The sequence below is a fragment of the Drosophila busckii genome, unplaced genomic scaffold, assembly GCF_011750605.1.
Source record: "Drosophila busckii strain San Diego stock center, stock number 13000-0081.31 unplaced genomic scaffold, ASM1175060v1 chrUn_07, whole genome shotgun sequence".
NCBI lineage: Eukaryota > Metazoa > Arthropoda > Insecta > Diptera > Drosophilidae > Drosophila > Drosophila busckii.
The window spans coordinates 408,229-434,356 of NW_022872723.1; the positions used below are offsets into that span (position 1 = coordinate 408,229).

Here is a 26,128-nt window from a genome sequence, read left to right on the forward strand (position 1 = left end):
TTAGAAAAATAATAATAATTGGAATATAAATCACTTTGCGTTGCATTAGGCTATAAATTTCAAATATATATTCTCATATAGACTAAATAATTTTTATATTTTTTTGGGCTTTTTTCTTGCATTATTTTATGTAAAAAATATATCATATATTTATATGTTACATATGAGTGTGTATTTATATAAATGTGTTTGTGTGTCTGTGTGTGTGTAATTTGAGAGCGTTTAACTAGTTAAGGGCTGCTAAATGTACACAGCGAGGGTTTTCTTTTTCTTTTGGGGAGAGTTAACAATTTTGAGACAGTGCAGAGGAATTTTGGCATATATAACGGTTTTACACGTATATTTTTTATATGTATATTTTGTATATATTATATATATAATAATTTATTTATATTCAGCCAATATATATAATAGTATTTTTAAATCAACAAATGTTTGTTAGATAAATAAAAATGGCTTGCTCTGTTTATTTGTTTGTGTGTTTCCTTTTTACTTTTTTCATAAATCACAGAAAAAGTTTATGAAATTTGTACAAGATATCATTAGTACATACATATAATTTATTAACATATATATATATATATATATATATAGAGCATAATGCTATGCACTTGGTTTATATATTTATTAGGAGTGAGAAAGATATACAGTAGTTGCTTTAATTAGGAATAGAGCATAGTCTAATAAATTCATACTTTTCGTTAGAGCATATGCCAACATGTAGGTATGTATGTTATATATATGCATAGATGTATGTATGTGTGTATGTATGTTTGAATGTTTGTATGCCACAATTGTGAAGCCGTTTTTGTGAGTGAAAGTTAAACTAACATAGACACACCCACACATGTAAACATATATGCGTATGCGTATTGTGTGTGTGTACATAAATTATATATTTAGCCATATGTACAAAATGCTTATAGATTTCTGTGTTAAAATTATTCAATTTACAGTTGTGTGCTGTCGCATATGTATACATATATATATCATAAAAAAGAGAACATTTGCCACTCCCTATCCTCCCTAAATCTCCCCCTACTCTCTCTGTCCGTCTCCTTAAGCCCCAGCTCAGCCGTAGAGCATGTGCACGAGCATGGCAAAGAGAAAGGCAACAAACACAAAGGACACAACAATACAGACGGCCTTCTGGTTATCCGTCAGACGCTTGCGGCTGCTATGCAGTGACATCAACTTGGCCACCAGACGCCGCACCAGACTGCCATGGCTAGCCAGGCTGCTGCTGATGCTTCCAGCGGCGCTGCTGCTGCTTGCGACGCCGCCGCCGGCGCCGCTTGAGCCGCTGCTGTGTGGATGATGTCCATGATGCTGGTGGTGCGAGTGATGCAAGTGATGTTGATGATGCATATGATTGCCGCGCAGCAGCAGCGTGGAGCCGTTTCCATCCGACGACGCTGCGCTGCTCGCGTCCGCCGTGCAAGGCTGATGCGCATGATGGTGATGATGATGGTGGTGATGATGATGCAAGGGATCCGCACAGCCATTGAAGCTGCCCAACTCATGCTGCAGTCGACTGATCGCCTGCGTATCCGCGCCCACGCCGCTGTTGTTGCTTATGGCCGAGGCACTGACCGAGCGCAAGTGCAAGCCACCATTGGCCGCCGACAGTTTGCGACTGCTGCGCAGCTGTTGCGACGGCGCCGCCGCCGTCGCTTGGTTGCCATTGGCGCCATGTAAGTGTTGGCAGGCAGCCACGCTAGCCGCACTGCTGAGCTGCAGCTGTGCGGGCACCTGATAACGCAGCGAGCTCGACGGTTGTCCGGAGAGCACCTCGCCCGCTGCCGTTATGCGCAGCGGACAGACGCGGAACTGATAGCAGCTGCCCGCGCTGAGATTGTCAATGGTGAACTTGGTCTCGGCGCCGCGGAAGAGTGGGCGATAGTCTTGGTTGCCCTCGTTGCTGCCGTCCACGTACTGCAGCTCGTACTCGATGCGATCGTGGAAAGTGTTCTTCGAGTGCTGCCACTCCAGGGTGAGCTGCAGGGCCAGCTGACCCGACGGCATCAGCAGGCAGACGCTGCTCTCCTGCAGCACACGCGGCGCTTTGATGCTCGCCGGCAGTGTGGGATTGGTATGGAAGACATACTCCTCGGAGTAGTCGCCATCGCCGGCGCAATCTGTGTGCGCGTAAATGCGAAAAGTGTACGCACTGCGCTCCTGGAGCTTGTGCACCTTGCACATGCAATTGCTGCCGGAGTAGACGCACTGGAACTGCTTGGCACGCGCCACATACATTTCCACACAGAACTTGACATTGGCGCTGGTGTTGCTGCCGGGCTCGCCCCACTTAAGCTTGATGTAGTTGTGTCCAGCGCCGCTGCACTCCAGTTTGGGTGGCAACGGCGGTGCAGGCTGCGTCGTCAGCTTCGCATAGGCGCTAAAGGCGCCAGCGCCCATAGCATTGACTGCCTGCACCCGAAACTTGTAGCTCGTCTCCGGCGTCAGTCCCGTCACCATGTACCGCGTGCAGGCATCCGGCGTGGCAATGGTGCGCTCCCCATACTCGATGTTGTAGCTGCAAATGCTGGCACCATTCTCCGCCGGCTGCGTCCAGTTGAGCGTCACATTCTGCGAGGTAAACTCATAGCCTTGCATCTGCGGCGCCGCGGGCACTGCCGCTGGCGTCTCTACGCACACCACCTCCGAGTGCTGACCTGCGCCTGCGGCATTGCTCGCGAGCACGCGCAAGTAGTAGCGCGTATACGGCGACAGCTGCCGCAGCTCGGCGCTGCTCTGAGCGCCCTGGTAGCACAGCTGATAGTCCGTGCTGGGCGGCTCCACCTGAGCCTCCGACAGCGGATGGCTGGCGCTCTGCAAGGTGTAACTGGCTATAGCGGCTCCATTGGTCACCGACGGCGGCTGCCAGCTGATGCTCACATGCGTCGCCGACTTTATTTGTGCGCGCAGCGCACTGGGCGCTGCGGGCGGCGCAGCTGCAGCGCTGAAGCGCATCCAAGCGGACCAGTTGCCAGCTCCTGCGCGGTTGATGGCGCGTGCGGCGACTTCGTAGCTCAGGCCAGGCAGCAGCTGCTGCGCCACAAAGTAGTCGAGCTTGCCGCGATAGACAGACTGCGGCGTCGGCTCGTCTGGCCGTCGCAGCTGCGCCTCGTACTCTAGAACGGGCGCACCGCCGTCGAGTGGCGGCGCATGGAGGCGCAGCAGTGCTGCATACGGCGTGGGCGGCGCGTCGCAGACTGGCGGCGGCGGCGCTGCTGGCGGCACGGCCTCTGTGGTCACCTGGCCCAGCTCGGAGTAGGCGCTTTGTCCCGCAATGTTCTCGCAGCAGGCGCGTAGTTGGTAGCTATGCCCTGGCTGCAGACGCTCGCACATGGCTTCCGTCTCAGCGCCTGTGTAAATGCGCTCGAACTGGGAGCCCGCATTAAGCTCCAGGTGGTAACGTATAATGGCCGCACCACCAGTGTCCGTGGGGGCCTCCCACTTGGCTTTGAATTGCGTGCCATGGATTTTTCCCTTTGCCTGCGGCTTGCCCGGACGTCCGGGACGCTCGGCAGCGGTGCAGTAGCTCACCTCTGTGGACCAGGGTGAGGCACCCGCTTCGTTCTCGGCGCGCATGCGAAACTGATAGCTGCAGGCGCGTTGCAGCTGTTGGCAATCGTAAAGTGTGTCAACGCCCTTGTAGCTATTGAGGTAACCATGTCCGCTCTGCGCATCCTGCATTTGCAGCAAGAACTCGCCATCCTGCTCGCGTCGAACCCACACCAAACGCAGCGAGCTGGAGCTGCTTGCCTGCAGCTGTGGCGGCTTGGGTGCCGATGGCGGCTGGCCAGCGGTGCTGTAGCTGCTCACTGGGGAATAGCGACTCTGGCCGTGCTCATTGACTGCGGCCAGGCGAAAGCTGTAGACTGTGCTGGGCTGCAGCTTGTTGAGCACATAGTGCTTGGCCTTCGTCTTTGCCAGCTCCACAAAGTGCAGGGCGTTGCCACGCCCCTCGTCGTACTCCAGTATATACTGTTGTATGGCAGCGCCATTGGCTGCTGGGGCCGACCAGCGCAGGTTGATGCTGCTTTTGGTGCGCGAGACCAGTTTGGGCGGCAGCGGTGCGTCCGGCTCGCAGCCGGGCGTGCGGAACTCCGTGGGTTCGCTGACGCTCCCCTGCAGCTGTTGATAGTGCACTTGGAGTCGCACTAGATACTCCTGGCCTGGCTGCAGGTCCTGTACAATGCACTCGTTCGATTCGCCGCGATACAGACTCTTGTACTTGCACTGCTTGCCGCTGTCGCTGAGCAGCACCTGGTAGCGCAACTCCTGCGCATTAACGAGCAATGTATCTGTTATGGCGGGTGACAGCCAGATTATTTTGGCGGCCCGAGAGCTGACATCGCTCACTTTGGGCCTTTCAATGGCCGAGATCTGCTCCACAATCTGTGCATGGCAGTATTCCTCCTCCTCGTCCTCCTCCGCCGAGCTGCCAATGGAACTGGCACCGCCTACGCTGCTGCCTACCCGAGGCTGCTGCTGCTGTGCTGATGCTGACGTCGCTGCTTGGCCATTCCGTTGTGGTTGCGACTGCAGCTGTTGCTGCTGCTGTAAAGGCAGTCGTCGCTGCTGCATATGCTGTCCCAATGGAATGTTGTTGTTGCTATTGTTGTTGTTGTGATGGCCGTTGAGCTCTGTGCGCCGTGGTGAAGGCGAGTGTGTGGGCGTGGACATAGCGGAATCTGAGTTGGAGTTGGATTAGCGATTTGTGTTATGAACGAACTTTATTCTGATACTTACTCTGTTCACGCTGTTTCTCCAGCTTGCGCAGTAGCTTCGTATGCTGACGTTGACTGCGCTCGTCTCTATAGTTGGGCGGCGACGGTGAGTGCGGGGAATGTGTGTGTGCATGTGTATGTGTGTGTTGTGGCTGAGCTGTTGGAGGTCCAGGTGTCTGCTGCTGCGGCGGCGGCATATGATAGTGGGGTGGCGGTGGTGGTCCATTTACCGCCGGACCTGTACCCGGCGGATAACCGGGTAGCGACGCATAAAAATGCGATGTTCCATTTGCACTTATCTGCAAAGTAGAATTTCGCATTGTAGTTAAATTAATAGAATAAGTTAAGTTGTTCAGTTTGTTTGTTCAGCTGTTAGGCAGCAGAAATTCTTTTGTTTTTTTTTTTCAATAATTATTACAAATTGCCTAAACGACCAAAACAAAGCAACAGTGTTGCCAGAGTTTCATGGGTTAAAATAGCTAAATCAATGAACAAAAAAAAAAGGCTAAAAACATGCAATATAAGCTTTCTAGTTCAATTTTAACAATTTATACAATTTTCTAGCTTAGTTTTAAAAATTTATTTGTATCTCTGCGAGCATACCCTCAATTATTGTACCCTTGAAGAAAAGCTCACTTTTCTAAGATACATGAAGAAGAATTCAATTGAAACAAATTATATTCATATGTATAAATTAAATGAAGAACAAAATTGCGTATATTTCAAATTTTAGCCAGCTATTTTTCCAATCTAGCTATTTTCAGTGACTTCTAACAGCATTTCACGATATGATTAAAAGACTATCGATTAAAATCATTTTTGCAAGTACTAGTTCAAATGAACTTACTAGTGGCGGCCAATCCCAAGTTCACAGGGAGTGGCGCGCGAATTTGAATTGAAGAGAATATTTTTATTTTGCGAATTGTTTAAATGTATGAGAGAAGCAGCGGGTAAACGCAACTAATTTGTGAAGTTGATTTTACTTTGGATAATTCTCATACGCCGTTAAACTTTCAGCGTAGCATCTACGACTTGAACATATTTTTCAGTTAATTGCGCTGGCTCATTGCTTTCACACAGCAACGTCTAAAACAGAATTGCTTTATGGTTATTGCGGATGCTCCATAAAATGAAGAAAAATAGGTTCAAGTTAATGAGTTTTGGTCATCTCGGTGGCCAAATTGCCAAGGAAAAAAAAACAAAAAAAAACAACAAAAGCCAAAAAAATAAAAAATAAATAACAAAAAATTAAATAAATTGTGTGTATATTTCTATGCATGTGTGTGTAAAGTATTTACCACAGTTAGGAAGCTGCAACAGTTATTGGGGCGCATGGTATGTAATTCAAGTTGCATAAGTGACTGTACAAATTAGCATACAATCAAATTATAATCATATTTCAACACAAACTCGAGCGGAAACTGGCATTTGACTTAGCAAATTTGTGGCTGCCACATTCATGTTATTTTACTCAAGAAAATTCATTCCAATTGCCACGGCATCACTTTCATTTCAGCAACAAAGCGTGACGACGCCAACGCCGACGACGGCGCAGCCACATGTGGCTATTGCGCTGCGGTCTCCGGATGAAGCTGTTGGCGTTGCATTAATCAAGTTATAGTATGTCAGAATGCCATTAGACGGTGGAACGGGGTAGCAGTGGGAGACCAAGAGACCCGCGTGCAGTTCTGTTAAAATGTCTAACTAAGTTCAGACTCCCAAGTGGAGTTCAATTAAAAGTCATCTATTAACAGTGTGCGGCGTGGCAAAAACTTTGCTAGCAGCATGCACGACAAGTAACAACAATGGGTAGCAATAACAACTTTAGGCAAAAAACAATTACAAATTGTTATGCAAATAGCTGAGTGCAGGACAGAGCTTGAAATAGGTTCAGTGAAAGGATTGCCCACCTGTGGCAAATGAAGTAAATACCGCTCGCTTTGTTAACATACCATATTTAAATGTAATCCTGGCAGCCACTTTTTGCTGATCATATTATTGACATTAGCGTTGCAATGTAGCAACAGAATGTGCAATTGAAAAGGTTTTAATTTAAGTCGATTGTTAATTATTTTTGTGAAGTATTTAAAAAGCAGCTTTGCACTACAGCTGTGTGCATATGAAATTCATTATTAAAATGCTAATTTAATGACCACAACTGTGTTTTAATTACCGTTATATTTATGATTGCCGTTGATAAATCACACAAGCCACAAGCACAAACAGAAAGTAATAAAAAAAACAATAATAACAAAAAACACAACAAATATGTCAGAAAAATATTTGCGACACTGGAAAGTGTAATTAATTATAATTATTTATCAAATGACGGTTTCTATTTAAAGCGTCGCGCCATTTTAATTGAGAGATTGATAACAAATTATGAATTCGCAAAAATATATTCAAGCAGCTTGATTTAATATTACAATCACGCGAGCTAAGCAGCCATAAATAATGATTATTAAAGTAATGCATAATTTTAAACAATTTGCGAGCATAAAAGAAATTATGCGACATATAATTCTAGCTTATTACACATAAACAAAATGTTACTCTGAAATACGCGTGACAGCTTTTCGCATTGTGAATTGTGAATGGGACACGCTTATCTGCTTGGCCTAACGAGCATTACTTTATTTAATACTTTTTATATCAAATTAGCAATCAATTTTCAAGTGCAGAGCAAACTGACTGACTGACATAAGTGCTGGGTTCAATATGCTAAGTTGACTAGTTGGTGAAACCAAGAATCGTTCCATTATGGGAGTCGCTGATTACGAATCTGAGGTAAGATTTCAAAAATTATCCAAAGGCGTTTATGTCCGTCGTACAAATTTATTATTTTTAACAGTATTACTTTGGAGCTATCGCAGTTTGCTATTTTGAATTTAGGGTCAACCCCAATTTTTTTTTAAAAACGTAGCCCTGAATTTGTGATCAGCACTACAAATCCATTCGGGAACCATAAATATATCGTTTGTTATTCGCAAAAACCCTGTGGGCCAGTGTAATCGATCATAAATAGTGATAAACGTACTGACTTTTTTTCTGAATTACAAATGGTAAAAATTCGAAATTTTTGAAAAAATTTTAAAAATAAATGTGTCTTACCGGATTTGCTATAATGTTGTTAGTGTATGTTCTGTAGAATAGAACTTTTTCGCAAAACTAATGGGAATGACTTAATAAGCTAACTCTTTTAAGATATTAATGAACAAGTTGCGGACTAAAAGAAGTCAAGCTTAACTATTTCGCCTATGATGGCATTAGAAATTTTGTTTATATTTCATATATCACAAAATCTGCATTTTTGATATCGCCAACAGCGTTGCTAAGTTCTTATCGTTTCGAAAGCAAAACTTATGAAACATAGGCATAGACGATAGACAAATTAATTTAACAGAGCACAGCTTTTGATCTATGCTATCAATGAATTACAACCAATGTCAGCTCGTCTATAAATTCATGCATTCAATTCAATTCTGAATCCACTTTTTTTTTTCTTTTGATCGAGTGACTCATTAAATATTTAAAGCATTCTAACTATTTGTTAAGTGCACAACGCCCATCTCAGAAAGCTGTGAATTTGTAATGCACTCCTCACACACACACACATATGCATGGTAGCCTACCCCCTTCTCCGTCTAACACCCCGGACAACACAGCGAGAAAAATTGGCGCTTAGCACTATCTTTCGACTTTCCAAAGTTTCAAACAAATGGGAAGAGCAGTTTGCATGATTTACAACTGCAATGGGAGTATAAATAAATAATAAATAAATAAATTACAAGTGCAAAACGTTTGCTATGATCGAAACGAATGTTTTAAATGTTTGTAATATACATTTTCTTGCTCTCGTTATCGTTGTATTATCGCTGTTACTTTTGTTTAACTGCTTTGCATGTTCAAAAGTTTGCGCTGCTCTATTCGTTTATATTGTTTCGTTGTGCACTCGCAAACTGTTTTGCTAATTTGCATCTGTAATAGTTTATTTGCCCATTGTTATTGCTTTTATTATTATTGCTGCTGCTGCTGCTGCTATTGTTGTTGCCGTTGGTGTTTGTGTTATTTAGCGACACGACATTATAATTTAATAGATGGTTGGGCAAAAAACCCGCTCGTGCTGATTCTCAGCCCCCTCAGCGCCGACCGAATCCGGTTTGTTTGATGAAAATACTCAATAAATAACTTGCATTTGTTTTTTAATTTATTCATTTTGCCGCCTCTGACCATTTCGCTGGAAAATTTGTAAAATTTGCATTGCCGTTTGTTGTCAACGTTTGATATTTCTTGTTGTTGTAACTGATTGGGGCTCAATTAGCTGTTACTATTATGATAGGCGCCATCGAAATGAAACCACAGTCGACCCTAAGTTAACGCATCCCACGCATTCCAAATATTAATATTAACTTAACGGGCTCTCTGATATTGTTGAATACAGCAGCGTTTAATTCTTCATATGAAGTAAATAATTTATGTTTAAATATATTGAAAAGTGAAACTAATTTAAATATTAACTTTGACCCTTTATACATATAATACAGCCTGGCCACATTGATTCACCGGTTTTGGTCGGCCGGTCTTGGAGAGTCGGATTTACTTTTTTTTACAAATGTATAAATGTATATATAAATGGGTGAATAAGTTTTTCCCGAGCGAGAACTAACAAAAAGCTCACAAGCAAGTCACTATTGATGTCATCGATATGTTCAATATATAAAATATTACTACACCCAAGTTTCATTTTAAGAATTTTGAAAAGTTTTTAGGCGAATTATTTGCTTAGTTACTTAATTTAATTTTTAAATCGCAGTTTTTATTGAAATTTTACATGCTAAGCTCAAATTAAATATGAAATTCAATTCAAATAATAATTTTAAAAACTATTTTTCCAGCCAATGCCTATCTAGTCTAATAAATTTTAATAACTTAATTGAAAAATAGTTTGTGTGAAGGCTAAGCCAATGGCCGGCTGATGGGGAAACATTCGAGCACCGCTTAAGATATAAGTACTTACAAAGGGCGCTGCATGCAGATGTCCTTGTCCGGGATGCAGCTGTTGGTACTGTTGTGGCGGCAGGACCACATGGGTGAGCGTGCCGTTTTCGTTGACATATGGCGGCACCTGTACCATCGGCGGCGGAGGGCGATTATGGGAAACCATTTGAACAGCCGCAGGACCTGCAAGTAGCGAGAGAGAAGAAGACAGGTCGTGAGTACGTTGTAGTCCAAGCTGTGGCGGATTGAAGCTAGATTTCAGAGCATGCATGTGTGGCATGGAATTTGTGGCGGCTTTAGACTGCAGCAAGCAAATATTCGGCGCCATCTAGGCGACAATGGCGATGCCATCGCTGCTTTATGTCAGCGTAGTTTATAAAGCTCCACATTCATATGCTGTGTGTGTGAGTGTGTGTGTGAGTGTGAGTGTGTGTGGGTCAAACATGAATTGGCCATCGCTTAGTCATGTGTAAGCCTGCCTTTGGCTAAACCAAACCCAAACCAACGCACCAACCACCCAAGCCAACAAGCAACAAGCATACGCACCGTTAGCCCCAAGCACAGAGCGTTTTCGATTTTGTTGGGCGATTCGCAATGCAATTTAAGACATGCCATGATTAATAGACCAAAACTATCTGCAGCGTCTAAAAACTCAATCTGTCTGTATTTTAATAAATGTTTTCAGCGGCTGCAAACATTTTATATATTTTTTATACATTTTTCTATCTGCGTTTTTTTTTGGCAGCAGCTGCTCAACTGTCACACGCACACACTTACACACTCGCACTCACACTCTCGCACACATGACAGCGATTTTCTTGGCACAGATCACAGGCGGCTTTGCTTTATTTCCATTGTTCGCAGAGCCCATTAGAGAAGCCCGTCCATATCTTCAGTTCCAGCATACAAACCAAACCAAACCAAACCAAACCATTCATTTCCAGCCTCGGCTTCCATTACAACTGCAACATTGTCGCTTGTCATTGTGCAACGACTAAAGGCCCCCAAAGCTACGTTCAGCCAATGCGTGACACAGCCCGCTGAGCCCTCTGAGCTCTCTGTCTCTGCTACTCTACCCAATCTCTCTTATCTGCATGCATTTGTATTTCTATAATAACTTGCCATTTGATTTGTAGACTTGTATTGCTTTTCAATTTCTTTGGCTGCAACAAGAAAATAACCAAAAAAGCGAACAATAACGGCCCGTCCACTGACCAAATTATTATTATTTTTTTGTTCAGATGTCTGGACAAGATAAGCTCATAATTTGCTTGGCAGCACCAGAGCAAATGGCTAATTTATGGCCGCTCTCTTTTTGGCGATTAATATTGCAGTTTTACTCTCAAAATATCCCAAATCGTATATGCGGGCATTTCAAGTTTGTCTGCTTTTTGAGATGATTATTATTACGCAACTTTATCAAATATCTATTCATATTAGTCATAGTCATATATGTTAATAAAAACTTGTGACCCTGGGGTCCCAAGTTGGTTTATGAAGAATCGAGGGTGCCACAGATATCTCTAGAGATTGTAGTCCTGAATCTCTCAAGCTAAATAGTACGCACAGACCTTGGCGAAAACTTATAGTGCGGAATAAGTTAACGTAATGTTACGTAAACTTCGAATTTTTACGACTCACAAACAATATATTCAAATGTTCTCTTGCCTGATTTTGAGCAGGCTTGAGGCTGATTTGATACTCTGGGCTAGAGACTGTTTAAAATATAAACGTTCTGGTGATTGTTCCCTTTGTAACTTAGTCGTCTGTAAGAACGGAATGAAGTGAGCTTAAGCATGTCTCGTCATCCAGTCGAGCCGAAAATTCAGTCGGCAGACAATCAAGTACGGCTAATCAGCCGTAAAATGCACGCCGTTGTGCATTGGGGTATGGCAATGGTCGCAGTCGCGATTCTATTTCACGTAAGTAAGGTGTAAAAATGTTGGCTTAGTGCGCTGACGCATGACAGACGCCGGACCGAAAGCTGAGTACGATAATAGCTGATAGCACACACAGCTGCAGCTAATCAGCTAACCACGCCCATCCCTATCCGGACTGAAATGCATACCATAAGCGTTGAGGCAGGCGGAATTGACAAAGTGTTAAGAGGCAGCAATTAGTTGGGCTCTGAGCCGTTTGGACGCATGGAGGATTTCAGTGGGTGGGACTTATCACTTGGCCAGAGAGAGGGACAGTGTCGAGCTGTCTGCGCTTAAACTCAAACTTAATTAATGCTAAATGCCTTAGGGGGCCAACAGACGGGCAACACGTCAAAGGGCTTACTCGCAGTCCAGCGAAGGCAACAACCAAACCAAAAAAAAACTTGTCTACTCAACGAATTGCATTCGCAGCACATTCAAACTCGTCAAGTCTAGCGTCTAGCACATGAGCTGAGCATCTCCTTCTCCCCTTTCACATTCTGATAACCTTGCACAAAAGTTCTTATAATCGCCGCACTTGTTGGGCCAAAATGCCATTTCACGCGCTGCCTAATCGCAAATTGTTATTGCTGCTTTATTATTGTTTAGCGCCGAGCCTGGTTTGGATCTGGTCTGGGTTGGGCTGGGCTGGGCCGGGCTGGGCTGGGCTGTTCTGTCTGCCAGTTGTTTGCTCGGTTTTCCATCTGTCATGGCTGTCAGAGGCTCCACTCAGTTTTGCTTGGCTGTTTTCGCCTGGCCAAGGTCGTTTGCTTGCTTTGGCACGCACAGCACGCGCAGACAGCAAAATGCGAATTGGCGTAAAATTAATAATAACTATTTGACTGCCAGCCGAAGAATGTTAAAAACTGGATGCCTCGCTTGTAACGGCTGTGATTACAGAATCAAAACGCATGCCACATGGCTCAAAAATCATGTTGTCGTTCATGTGGCTGACGACTTGAATTTGATTTTCAAATGGGATCAACATAGCTTCACAGCACGTTCGCCAATTAAAGGCAACACGCAAGAGCTGACAAGTAGATAAGATAATTAGTTTTCTTTTCGACCTGAGTTCACCAAACTCTTGATCGATAGGTCTGTAGCTCTTGTACTAGGTAGAACTTTTTTTATTGAATAAATGTCAGCAGCAATATAAATTTATTGATGGCTTGTATGCAATTTAAATCACGTACGAAAACGGGAAACCATCTAAAAAAAACAAGAATGAATAAAAGTTGGGCGCAGCCAACTTTTTGATGCACTTTTGCAGCAAACATACACACTGCTCGTTTTTGCTCTTTTCTGTATCTAATGACTGCTGCGGAAATGTGAAATTTTGGTTTCTCCAGTTCTCTTACGCTTACTCACTCATGCAGTTTAAAATGAAACTTTAATATTAATATACTTAATACTTATATTTATATATTATTAAATTATATTATATCTATATTTTGCAATGAGCTCACCTAATGCCCAGTTAATATCAATTTCTAGAGCTAGAAGTAGTTGCTAACCATAGTGAAAATTCTCGGACACCAGCTTCGCTTACCCTACCGGTAATCTCCCATACAAAACATTGGTGAAATTTGTATATGGATTATGGATTGAACAGACGCCTGATTTGTTTCTTATTTTAGAACTATAGCTTGGAATTCATTGATGATATCAGAGAATTTACTAATCTCGCTTGCCTGATAACGAAAATTCTCCTCAGATTCCACTCTAACTAAGTGCGAATGTTTAACCAATTCGCTTTGTGTTGTATTCGGTTAAACGGTGTGTGTTTCGCACTAATTTGAGTTCAATTAACGACGCGTGCGCTATTAACATGATGATTATGGTTGGCGTACATCTTGTTTTTGTTTTGTTTTCATTTGTTTCATTCAATTGCGTATTATTCTTTCACTTGGCTTTCACTTGCAATTAGAGCTGAACAGACTGCGAGACAACCACGCCCATCGAAGGCAGAGCTACAAGTGCTAAAAGCCCAAACCATTGGAGCCGACCACACAAATGCGCATTAATTGCGCATACGCCCCGTTAAACGTTGCCAATAGAAATGAAATGCGTAGAAAGGCATGAAAAGTAGGAAAACATTGAACCTTGATTGATGTGCAGCACTCAAGTATATATATATATATATATATATATACATATTAGACTCTGTGTGTGTGTGTATGTGTATGTGTGTGCTTTTGTACATATTTGAGTTTAGACGTAAGCTTGATGGTGGGTGGCGCCATCTGGCGGCTGGTTAAGGTTTGCACGTGCAGCTGCTGACATCTTTATTTTTGAATTTCCAATATGTGACAAAGTACACTTTCTCTCTCCCTCTCTCTCTATCCCTCCCCTCCATTCTCTTGCCTCTTCCTCAATATTTCCTCTTGGGCAAGCAATGTTCGCAGTTTGCACATGAATCAAAACGAAAACCGTCGCGAAAAACAACAGCACAGGGCAACAATGTAACGCCTAGGTGGGCGTGGCAAAAGCTGTTGTGCTATTATTAACAAACAAATTGAAATAAAATTTAAAGTAATAAATGAAGTTTTCTTTAAGCTCAAAAAATGACTCGACAAAGCCGATCGGAGACTAGCCGCGCGACTAACCACTATGATCACCTTCCGCCCACAGTGTCCTGGTGCGAGTATTACACAGGAGCTAACAAATGTTTTGTCTGGCATTGAAGCCAGCAGCTCCTAAATTAATGTTGTCGCGTCTTAGGTGCAAGGACTACAAGAATTGACCGCAGGTGGGAGCGTGTCTGTGTTTGAGTTTGTTTGCTGTTATGCATAATGTGTCATGTGGTTAGCCAGCTAATGTCAGGTATTTTGGCTTAGTTAGTGGCTTTTGCTTCATTACTGAGCTTTAAATCGTGAAGCAGTGGCAGCCAGGTGGATGCAAGAATGAGTAACTGATACTGATGCGGGTAGTATAGATGAGTTGGCAGTTTGTTTAGCATATTAATGCAAGCTAAATAGATTTGCAAATTATTCGCTTACCTAGCAGCAATTTGATTTAAGAACTTAGACTAGACTTGGAAAGTTCAAAAGTAGCTTAAGTATGGGTTAACTTTAAAGTTCTAAAGCGATAACAATCTGTAGCTGAGTTGAGTTTGCTCGAAATGTTCAGAAAGACTCTACAACTAAATAACGTATGATAAATATGAGAATTTTATAACTCCATTGAACTGGAATTGGAATTTGTGTATTTTGTATCATATCAAAGACAAACAGTTTGGAAATATTAGCTCAGCATTCTTCAATCTGTTTGCTTCGATTAAAGAAAAAGATTTCTTGTTTAACATGTGTAATTAGATTTGGCAAAAGAACTTTAATAATCGTCGTACATCCATGTGCCTATCTTAAACTCTCTCCAACCACATGGCAGTTGGCTATCAAGTCCGAAATTTCCATAAATTTGGTTGTAGCCACAATTAGTTGGCCAAATAAAGAAAACGGCAGCAATTCAATTAAGTGGCCAAAGGCTTTTGTGTTTGCTCATGTTTAGCAGCTTGTTAAGTTGGCTACGCTTAAACTTGTTTCATTTCGTTCCATTTCGTTTCGTTTCGTTACGTTTCGTAGTTTTCCTTGACTTTAGGATATGCTTAACCACAAAGGAAAAGCGGAGAGGATTCAGATTCGAAATTAGCTTGGAACTCATTGAAATGCAAAGTAGTGTGGCTGGGCAGAAAAGCAATCAAATCAAGCTTAGTTTAAAACGCAGTGTAATTAATTTGCGCGCTATAACTTAAGTGGGCATGGCTAACAAATTATTCAATTGCACACAACTGAATGTCCGGCCGTACTTCAAAAGCGGCAATGCGAAATTTGCAAATTTTTTAGCCGCAGCTGTGTCATTTGCGCTTGAATAATTAATTTTATTTATGCCGCTACCACCGCTTTTGCTTTTTGCCTCGTCGGAATGCTCATAAATTCTTGAGGACATGCAAAACAAGCCAAGCTTGTGTTTGGCAGAGAGGAGAGAGAGAGAGAGAGAGTGGAGAGGAGTGAGCGCAATTAGTTTCGAAGCAAAACAAAAGTGAAAAGACAGACGAGAGAGAGACACAAAAGTTGGCCAACATACAAAGAACTTTGCTGATAGCCAAGCACAATATAATTTATTTGCTAAGATTTCTGGCACACACACACACTCATAGAAAAAAACACGTGTGCGATGGCGACGCTGCGCCATTTTGACCTTAAAAAAAAACAGTATAGAAAAGAAAAGATTTATAAGGCCGCAACGCTGAGGATACTTCAAGGACAAACAGCAAAGCGGTCGAAACAAAGCGCAAAGATACACACACACACATACAAATAAATAGAGAAAACAGTAGTACGACCCAAAAACGCGGCCCAGGCAGCAGTCGAGCAACCAACGCGCAGACACAACGCAGACGTAGACAAATAAAACCCCTACAACCAAGCACGAGTGGCATAATAAACACAACAACATCAACAACAATAGCAACAACACCAGCAACATCAACATCAACATCAACAATAACAACAAGAGCAACAGCAAACTGTAAGTAAGTGGAGCTATATGGGCACTGAGACAGGTGCTAAGCCAGCAGCTCCAGACAGGCGAATAAATTCAACAACTTGCACCTGTCACAGTTTTACAAGCATTGTAACGAACCATCCACCCACCAAGCCAGCCAAGCTCTGCTCTCTTCAGTATTTGCAAAGCAGTTGAGCTATTTTCACACTCTTCACTGGGTCACTCAGTCAGCCATTGGTACTTTTCATTACTAGTATGTTAGTGTTTGCGTTTTTTGGTCCCCAAAAGGTTTTAGCCACAATCATTAATCAAACTGTCTGAGTAATTAATCATGCCCGTGCGTTTTAAGTTGCAGTTTCAGGCGGCTAGACTGGAAATTTACTCACTATGCATGCTGAAAATAATTTAATGGAATATTTGCTTTGCATTTTGTGTTTGCTTCAAGCAATTTTAATAATTTGTTTATGAGTTTTGTTTGTTGACGCTTAACTTAAGCGCAATCAAGAGATTCGCAAGCATTCTTTATCAATGATTTTTAATTTTAGTTGCATGCAGGAATTAAATAGTTAGTAGGAAATACTGGTATTAAGTATATTATTAAGTATATTATATTATATATTATATTATATATTATATTTCTCGACGACCTCTATGCCACTGATCTTTGATATCCATTGTATTCGCTTTTAAATTCATAATTCATTTTTGATATTCTCATTTTAAAATTCTTTGTATGGCAAATACTTCAGCTTAACATTTGATTCATGCTAGCCTAACCAGCAAGGCCATGTGACTATTGTGATTCTTACAGAGACCCCCAGTTTATTATGGTTCAATACTGCAAATCGAAAGAAGGAAAAGTGGGGAGCACCGTCCATCTTCGGAATAGTTGGTTCCTCGAACAGACTGACAATACAAATTAGAGCTGTGAGTCAAGCGACTTTTAAGCCTGTTATTCATAAAATAAGGCAACAGCACAATATACATATTCATCTAATAATGTAATTATCGTATGACTCAAAGCGATGAATTATTTAAAATACTCGTTAAAAATAAAAATTTAATTTTTATATCATATTCCTGCTAAGGCGCTTACTTGATATTTAGCAAAAGAAGTAATTCCTAGTTTAATTAGGCCCCATTTGCTCTAATTTTAGAATTGAATGAATAAATAAATGGAAATGTACATTATCGATACATTACAACTTATTTGAAGAAGCTCTCGCTTAATATATCTAAAATGCAAATTGCTTAATTAATTGAGTCTCGAATTCACAGCTCTGAACTTGACATTGGAAGTGGCAAATATTAATGCAAACTTTGTCACAAACACATGTCAACTAAGCCCTTATGCTATAAGTGGGCGTAAATAAATGTATGCGAGGTATATAAAAACAGGCCAGGACAGACAAATGACGCCCTAAGACCTTGTTATAGTATTTCTTATGGCCCCAGTGTCTGGCGGAAAGTAAATGGCGTCACTTTGACAGCAGAGCAGCCTATGCCATGAAATGTGACACGCTCCCTCGCCACCTTATTGACACAAAGTAATTTTTTTGTCATATTCGGCGAACACTTTTAATTAATTTTTCTTTTTATGCGCATCAGCTTTACTTATTTTGTTTAATGTTTTGGTAATTATTTTTGTTACAGTTTGGGAGCAATTGTGTTTATTAAATTCCAACCGCTTTGACCAACAATTTATTGCTGAAATATTTGCAATTTACTTGGTATATAAATATAAATTTGTCGTTAATTAAAATGCTTGGTTTATCTACTGCAAATTTGTTGTTTGCAATTATATTTATTTTCTTTTGAATTTGTGTGTGTGTGTGTGTGTGTATGTGTCTGTCTGTCTCGCTCTAACTTTATGTTTCTGTCACGTTCTTCTATCTTCCTTTAACACATTTCGCTGGCGTTCAGCAAATATTTTTTCTCATCACTTTTTTATTTCATTTATTTACATTTTGTTTATGTGTCTGCCCCTCTTATTTGTGCACTTCATTGTGTTAATTATTTGCTGGCTTTTACTTCTTTTATTTTATTATTTATTATTATCTTAGGTTTTAGCATGAACCTCTTTCTGGAGGCCCTCACGCGTTCGTTGAACTTGTCGGCGACTTACTTCGAAATTGGATTTTTACTTTTGTGTTTAGTTTTCTGTTTTATTTTTCGTTTGCTGTTTCTTGTATCGTCTGCACGCGCTCGTCTCAGAGAAGGGCAGTCCGCAATATGCCAAAGTTGAGCTTCAGCTTCAGCTTCAGCTTCAGAAATGTGAAAGTTACTTGAAGCGGTCAGATTGGAGCCGAGCCCGCTGAATGGAACCTGCGCTTTGGCCTCTTGCGCCCCGGCGCGTTCTGAACTCTTGACATACAATTAGCGCTTAATAAAAACTAAATTAAAGCCAAAAGAAAAAAAATACAAAAAAGATTATACGTCTTCATAGTTATGGGCCTGGCCCAACGATTTACAGATCTTGTCGCGCTGTTGTGGGGAAATTTTCTCGTTATCGTTGTCGCGTACGTGATGCTTTTGCAAAAAGCAAATCCAGCACAAATGGCCATGACTGACTTTGGCTATGATTGTGGCTTTCGGATCTTAAGAGAACAAAGGTAGTCGTAGGTGGAAGTCTGTGCACGTAGGCACAGTTCTAAAGGATGCTTAATACTTTATACAAACTATTAGGGTAGGTTGAGTGATGATTACATCTAAGCAAATTCAAAACCAAATTGTAATATAATATAAATTGTTCTGTATATGCTGGGCAAATCGATAATAATCGTTTTCCTAGAATCAACAATTCTGAGACGAACAATTTAATCTGCACGAATATTTGATTTGCTTAAAACACACACAATACTCTGTATAAATAATTCACATCCGGTCTGTTTCATCATAATAATCATTCATTGTAAAAATGAATATGAATTCAATATTATAGTTCGCAAATTTTTTCCAGCAGATTTGAATACTCTTATATTTGAACCTAAAAATTAGGCTTCGTTAACAGAGGAATCACTGTATCTTCAAAATTGATTTGATCTATCAAAATATTTCAAACATAGTAATTGAATTAACGAGTTTTTTCGTTGCCTACTTTTGAGTAAGTTATACAGTTAATTAAACAGTCAGCGAGATAATTTTACTACACAACTAGAACGACTATTGCCTATTGCCTCACATTCGTTATCTATGTTGAATTGTAGCAAAGCTTATAGTGCAACAATGATGTTGCAAGGATTGACAGCGTTTTACTTTTTCAGAGATGGGATAAGCCGAAGCTTTAGGGTTCGACAGTCTACAATCTCTGTTTCTTTTAACGCTCGTTGATTATGTCCGGCGCAGTCTGCGGAACAAATTTAGTTAGCCCAGCAATAATTATATTTTTCAAATTTAAGCGACTTTCCCCGCCACAGTAAATCTGCATAAATATAAATAATAGTGCAGAGTGCGTATATTCAATAATTAGTACCATCATCTGTAATGGAGAGCCTAACCCTAAGGCTCCGTATGAGTAATTAATATTTATCTGTTTGAATGCCTTTCTTTTTGTTCTTCTACTGCATGCAGATGATTACCATTTTTTGCGTAAGATAATAAATAAAATTATACAATAAATTCATCAGCTATTATCGGCTCAAATTGGCAAACACTCGCCCGTATTTCCATTGTCTTTAATAGAAATTTGCAGTTGCTATTGTGGCGTGCAGTTGTTGTTGTTGTTGCCAAGTTATGCGCGTTGTAATTGCAAAAGTGACAATATCCGCTTCGTGCTCAGCACCAGCTACAACAACAACAACATCAGCAGCAGTAGCAGCAACACCAACAACATCAACAACAAACGAACAATGCAAACTATTTTAAAAGTATGCCACAAAACGGATGCAATAAACACGCAGCTCAGAGTCCAAAGCCAGAGCTTAAGCTGCAGCCATGAATATGGCCAAAGTGAAAATTCAACAGCAAATATAACAAGAAGAGTTTTCTAAATTCAGAGAAAATACATATTTGTTAATTTAGCATGCAAGTCACTGCTGCATATTATGTTATTAATAACTTTTATTGCAGGTTCAATGCTAACGCTTTATAAATAATGTTCGTAGTGTTTTCTCACGCGTTGTGCAGTTTGAAGCTTAAGCATTTATGTTGAATTTTGAAACAAAGAAGTAATTAATTTTTTCTGGTATTTAAATGATAGTTATTAATCAGTTCCAACGACAGACTGTGGCGTACTTGAAAATATTGCTTGATAATATTTCATTTAAATAAGATTAATGCTTCGTATCTATTGCTTTTATGCGAAACACGAGTGCCCAACAGCTGAGCGAAATAATAATTCAATTATGACAAAGCAAATACGTCTCTTGACTTGAGCACATCAGAGTCAGGGGCTGAGGCTGAGGCTGAGTCTGAGAGATTTTGCTGACGACCTTCGACTGTCTTCACACAAATTTTCAATTGAAGTGCAGCACAAAAGGCTGAAGCTGAAACTTCAGAGATTAGGCAGTACTGTAACTCAATTACAAATAAAATTTGATAAATTGTTAGCAAATTCAAAGAATATTTTATTTGATAATACTTTTTGATTATCTTGGTTTTGTTTAAGGACTCTTTACTTCGCTGTTTACTTTAACTCTGGAAACAGAACGAGCTATCGGCTCAGCTCACTGGTTCGCAAAGCTGGTTCTATCGACTATCGATAAAAGTGTGATCAAGAAATGAGCAAGTCAGCTGTCTATACATTTCGTACCTTAAGATTAACAAGTGATAACGCAAATATATAAAAACACACACATACATATACCCATACGTATGTTCAAATTTGCCGTTGCAATTGAAATCATTCACATGAAGCGCTCATTAATTCACAACGCAAATATTTGCGCAGTTAGTTTGAGCTCAGCTTGGAACTAAATCTCATCTTACAGTTCATCAAGCATGCATACATGTGTGTGTGTGTGTGTGTGTGTGTGTGTGTGTGTGTTTGTGTGTGTGTGTGTTTGTGTGTGTGTTTGCTGTGTGTGTGGGCGTCTTCTTGGGGCATTGTCACTGTCACTCAATGGCTCACTTAACGGCACTTAAAGCGCTCGCATAAAAAATTGCAGCGTTAAACTGTAGCTAAGAGTTGCTCTGTATACATTTACATAGCTATAGATACGCAGTTATACGATATGCATATGCATTGAGAGTGTGTGCGTGTGTGTGTGCCCGCTTCTGGGTCGCCTTCAATTATAACATTTGTGACAGTTGAAACATTCAAATTAACCCACACAAATACAAACTCATATACACACACACACACTTACGTTATATGCACTCCAAGTTGTGTTTGTTGAGTCGAGCTGATTGTGAGTTTGGTTTTTTGCATAAGCCAAATAGCAGCAGCAGCAGTAACAACAACAACGATAACATTTTCTACTCAAAGCAGCAGTAGATACCAAAGTTTTTGCCTTGGCTAGTCATGTTGCTGCTGGTGGCATCGACGTTGCTTGCAGCCAAGCGGCAAGTGACCCAAATACTTTTGACGACGTCGTTGGTAAAGTTTGGAAAGTTTTCTTGTTGCTGCTGTTGTTGTTGTTAGCTAGGTAACGGTAAGCGTTAAATGGCCAACTTGCGTTGGTTGCCAATGCAGTTAACCGCATTTTGCATTGCGTGTAACTAATAGATAGATTTCGCTAACTGACTGATTTCATGTGCGTGCACTGTCTCCCTCTCTCTCTCCCACTCTCGCTCTCTCTCTCTCTCTCTCTCTCTGGCTAACATATTTTTGACAATTTTTAATTATAAAAACTTATATTTTCGTTGTCGTGTGTCTTTTGATTTTATCGCACAAATGTTGAAGTTACGCTCACATGTCAGACATTTGTTGTCGCTGCTTATTGGTTCCTAGTCAATGCATTTGTGTGCTTATTGGGCCACCAAACTATGTCGACTCGAATCTTGAGTCCACACAAATGTATCGTATAATAAATGTCTTTATACTAAAGTTCATACAAGCAAGTTAAGGCCGGGGCTACAGCCCGAGTTGAACACAATGGGGATTGAGTCTCCGGTTGTACATAGATTTATATTTGAAGTCAAAATTATTTTATATACAAGTATCTCTTGTTCGACCGATTCTGGAATAGGGCTCTTGCGGTTGGACTCCAGAATACTCGAACCACCAAATTAGTACCGAATCTATTCAGAAAGAATTTTAATTCTTGCTTTGCGAGGCTTAAATTGGGTATCAGGGTATCTTTGCAGTCTCTGAAGGCACCACTAGCTTTGAATCTTAAGCTCATTCAATTATTTACACTCACACAATTCATTATTTTATTTTAAAGAGAACATTTCATTTAAATTTATTTAGCTCGACATTAAATAAATAAAAGAAAAAAAAATAAATTAAAGATTTCATAGCTCTGCATTTTTTGCAATCAAGTTCATTATTAGTCATGGGAAACGTTTAGCCACAAACCGCCGCCAAAGTTCGTAGAAATCTAATTCGATTGGTGCGATTGGAACTCCAAGAAACTGTTTAGTAATAAATTAAAGCAAAATTCCTTGCTTGCCCGAAAAGACTTTTAGCCAAAACCGGACATGACTGAAGGCTCTCTAACAATCTGGAGAGCTGAGTCATACATGAAGCCCCCGAGATTCAGGTACGACATTCTGCTCGAATTTTAATACATACATATACATATGTGAGAGACTGTGCTGATAAACAGTTGGGTGCTGCGGCAGTGAGCATTTGTGAATGAAGTGAAGCAATCAACGTAAACTGAGGATGTGAGTCACTCGTTAAATAAGAACAGAACAACAGCAACAATAGAGAATATAGAATATATATATTTAGCGCATCTGCTTTCTATATTTGAGCTGTTAATTCGCATCTTACACCCAACCGCAATAACTGTCACCAAGTATGCTAGGCCCAAACGGAAGTTTGCTTAGCCATGTCATTGCCTAGCACTCGGTTTGATAAGAGCTTATCAGTTGTTGTTGCCGAACTAAACGCAGCTGTCAAGCACAAGCGCATGGATTTATACAATTATTTTTAGGAAACAAATGAGTCTAATTTAAAATTCATTTTTTATGCAAAATAATTTGAAATGATTTGCTTAAACTCTGATGTGGCTCGCAACATCAAAGGCAAAAGACAGTCTGGCAGTCAGGTCGTGATACGCCCTGAGGTTTGGAGACTCGCGGCAAGTATCCATTTGCAGCCTTTGGCCACCCACTTGGAGTGTCTGCGCTTTGAAGCGCGCATAATGGTAGAACTTGATGCCAAAAGTGAATGGCCAACAGTCCCAATTGCAACCCGCCAGCAACTGGGCCAAGACACTTGACGTAGTCATTGGCCAATTTGTACCGACTACAGCAGCAGAAGCTGAGTGTCCTCGTTCAGCCCATTGGGACACGAAATTGTCAAATATGCCTCGCTGGAAATTGACAGCAGCAGATGCAAGGTCAGCAACACTTTTGATTACGAATGACTTGAGTTTGCAGCGTCTAGTTGGATTTTGGGTTAATTTTGAGATAACGAGTTTAATGTTAAAAGCTAAAATCATTAAAATTTCTGTTTATTTTTTTCTTGACATCGTTTCAATTAACATTTTGGATTCATGTCTTAGTCAACTGGATACGTTTAATATCTGTTAACTTGGCTATAATTTTTGAGCCGATTTCAATGGAACAACTTTATTGAACTTTACGAAAACATAATCTAATTTTATGTTTGGTTCAAGAGCTTTAATCTGTCTTTTGTATTCTTTGCACTTGAAAAGGTTAAATTTAAGTTCATATATTAATTTTGGCCTGAATTCATGCAAATCGTCTAACAAATTCGGAGCTGGTAATTGATAATTGTGTTCGATTTGAAATAATAAATGATAAAAATTAAACAATTAGGTATAAGCCAGAATAAAGCCAATTTTTCGCAATATTTTGGTGTTGGATAGCAAAGAAGTCGAGAAGTCAAATTTGAGATTACACTAATACTATATTTTTATTCATTCATATTAATTTGCTTGATTCTGATGTTGCAGAGTTTGTTGGTTTAGCTTGAGGATTGTAAGCATGTCAACATGAGTTCGATTTAGCGATTGTCTTAGTTCATGCTCTGCAGACTTTAGTTGTTCTTAGCCTAGCCACGAGCTATACAGTATGCACTATATGTATTCGGCCAGCGCCGTTTGTTGGGGCCCTGCCCGCTTTGTTGCTCATTTTGTTGTTTTGGGTGCGGCATGAGTTTTGTTTTTTAATTGAATTGAATTGAATTGAGCGTGGCCAGTGCAGACTTGAGACTTGAGCAGCCATTGAAACAATCGCAAGTTAAGACAAGCGTTGCATTTTTGTTCGCTGCTAGTTTTGCTTTTTCTTGTTTCGTTGTCAACTTTGCGTTGTTGCTTTTGCTTTGGTCATCGACAATGTCGAAACTCTTTGCATGCGACTGCGACTTCGACTTCGACTTGCGACTTGCCTTGGAGTTCCGCTCCTCGACGCGCCCCAACCAAATGGCAGGGCGTGGCCTGCCAAAGTGCTCGACATGAGCGTCGTCGCAGTGTCGCTGCGTTTTGGCTCTTGGCTGCTGCTGCCAGCAGCCACCAGCCAGCAGAGGGGTCGCCAGGGAACTCAGGGGTGGCAACAAGTGCCAAAGTGCTGAAAAAACGTTGCCACAGTTTTCTATTTGCATGGAAATCATATGCAGTTAACATTTTGATAGCTGCTAAGTGTACGAGCATGTGTAATATTGTGTCAACTCATTTGGACAGCATGTCAGGCAGCCTGAGTAGTGACATCATCTGGCAACCGCAACAGCAGCCCAGCAGCCCAGCAGCCAGCAGCCACTCTCACCCTGACCTCGCTGAGGTTGCCTGCCTGCCTGCATTTTGCACGTGGCCATAAAAACTTGTGTTGCAGATTTGCAGGCGTCTTGAGCTTGCCAAGTCTGCATCCAGCTCAAGATTGCATCACTGCTAAAAAGAAGAATAAATAAAAGAAAATTGCATGCTGTGCTGTCTGACCTTGCCGGTGTTTCGGCTCAGTTCATTTGTCAGTAGTCATAGCACTCGCGAGCCTGCAAGCCGTCGCATACTAATTGGAAATCAAGTGCGACTAACGCGGCGTATACGTTACCAGTCTAGCATTTTGCTTACCTGCAAGCAAATAGAAACAAATGGTTAGTCAATTGGCTAAATACTATTCAACTTATACAATATACTTGTTCAAAATATAGGTTAAATTTTCAGTGCTTAAATATCAATTAGGCCTATGAATCGATAACATATATTCAAATCCATTTATAAAATCAAGATTTCAGTTTCATTTTCCCCAATACTAATTTTACTATATACACACATACACATGCATACAAACATACACACACATACATATATGTGACTGCTTATATTCATTCTATATCCATTCACTTGCGATGTGAGTTCGATTCGCAATTTGTTTTGCTTTTCATTTCGTGAATTTTTGTTTTCAGACCCAGTGTATAAAATTGTTAGAGGGGCTAATAAGTTGGTCAAATGAGGTATGCTTCAGAATGTGGATATACGTATATATTCTTATCCGATCACTCCGATATCAGCTTCAAAGATTCAGCTTTGAATATAAGTTCATCATCGTGGTATTATATTTTGGATAATAAAAATAAATAAACCAATATCAATAAACAATATCTTACAAAAAAGGAGTCCGCATTTAATTCTAAACTTCAAACTTTAAATTAGCAACAATTCCAGGTGCAAGCTTGATTTATGATTTATTTATTATTTTCTTTTTTTTTTAATATTTTAATAATTATTTTCAGTGTTTAGTGAATTTGCGTGCTGCGATTTGCGGCTTTTATAGATACCGGGTCACCGGGTCTCGTAATATTGGCTGCACCCGACTTTCCACATTTTGTTTTTAATTTAATGCGTGAGCAAAGCTATAAAAACAAGTTGCAGGAGCAAAACAACAAAAAGAAAATAATTAAAA

At 40.8% G+C, this 26,128-nt stretch overlaps 1 protein-coding gene across 2 annotated transcripts in view; it reads right to left on the reverse strand.

Moving 5' to 3' along the window:
• Window positions 1-598: 598 nt before the first annotated feature.
• Window positions 599-26,128, reverse strand: part of LOC108607486 (fibronectin type-III domain-containing protein 3A) — a 113,781-nt gene continuing 88,251 nt past the window's right edge. For both annotated transcript variants that reach the window (XM_033294746.1, XM_033294747.1), the window contains exons 2-4: window positions 9,754-9,917; window positions 4,759-5,035; window positions 599-4,700 (exon numbers count right to left, since the gene is read on the reverse strand). In XM_033294746.1, coding sequence (XP_033150637.1) covers window positions 1,072-4,700; window positions 4,759-5,035; window positions 9,754-9,917 — 4,070 coding nt within the window. In that variant the 3' untranslated portion in view covers window positions 599-1,071. The remainder of the gene's footprint in view (window positions 4,701-4,758; window positions 5,036-9,753; window positions 9,918-26,128) is intronic.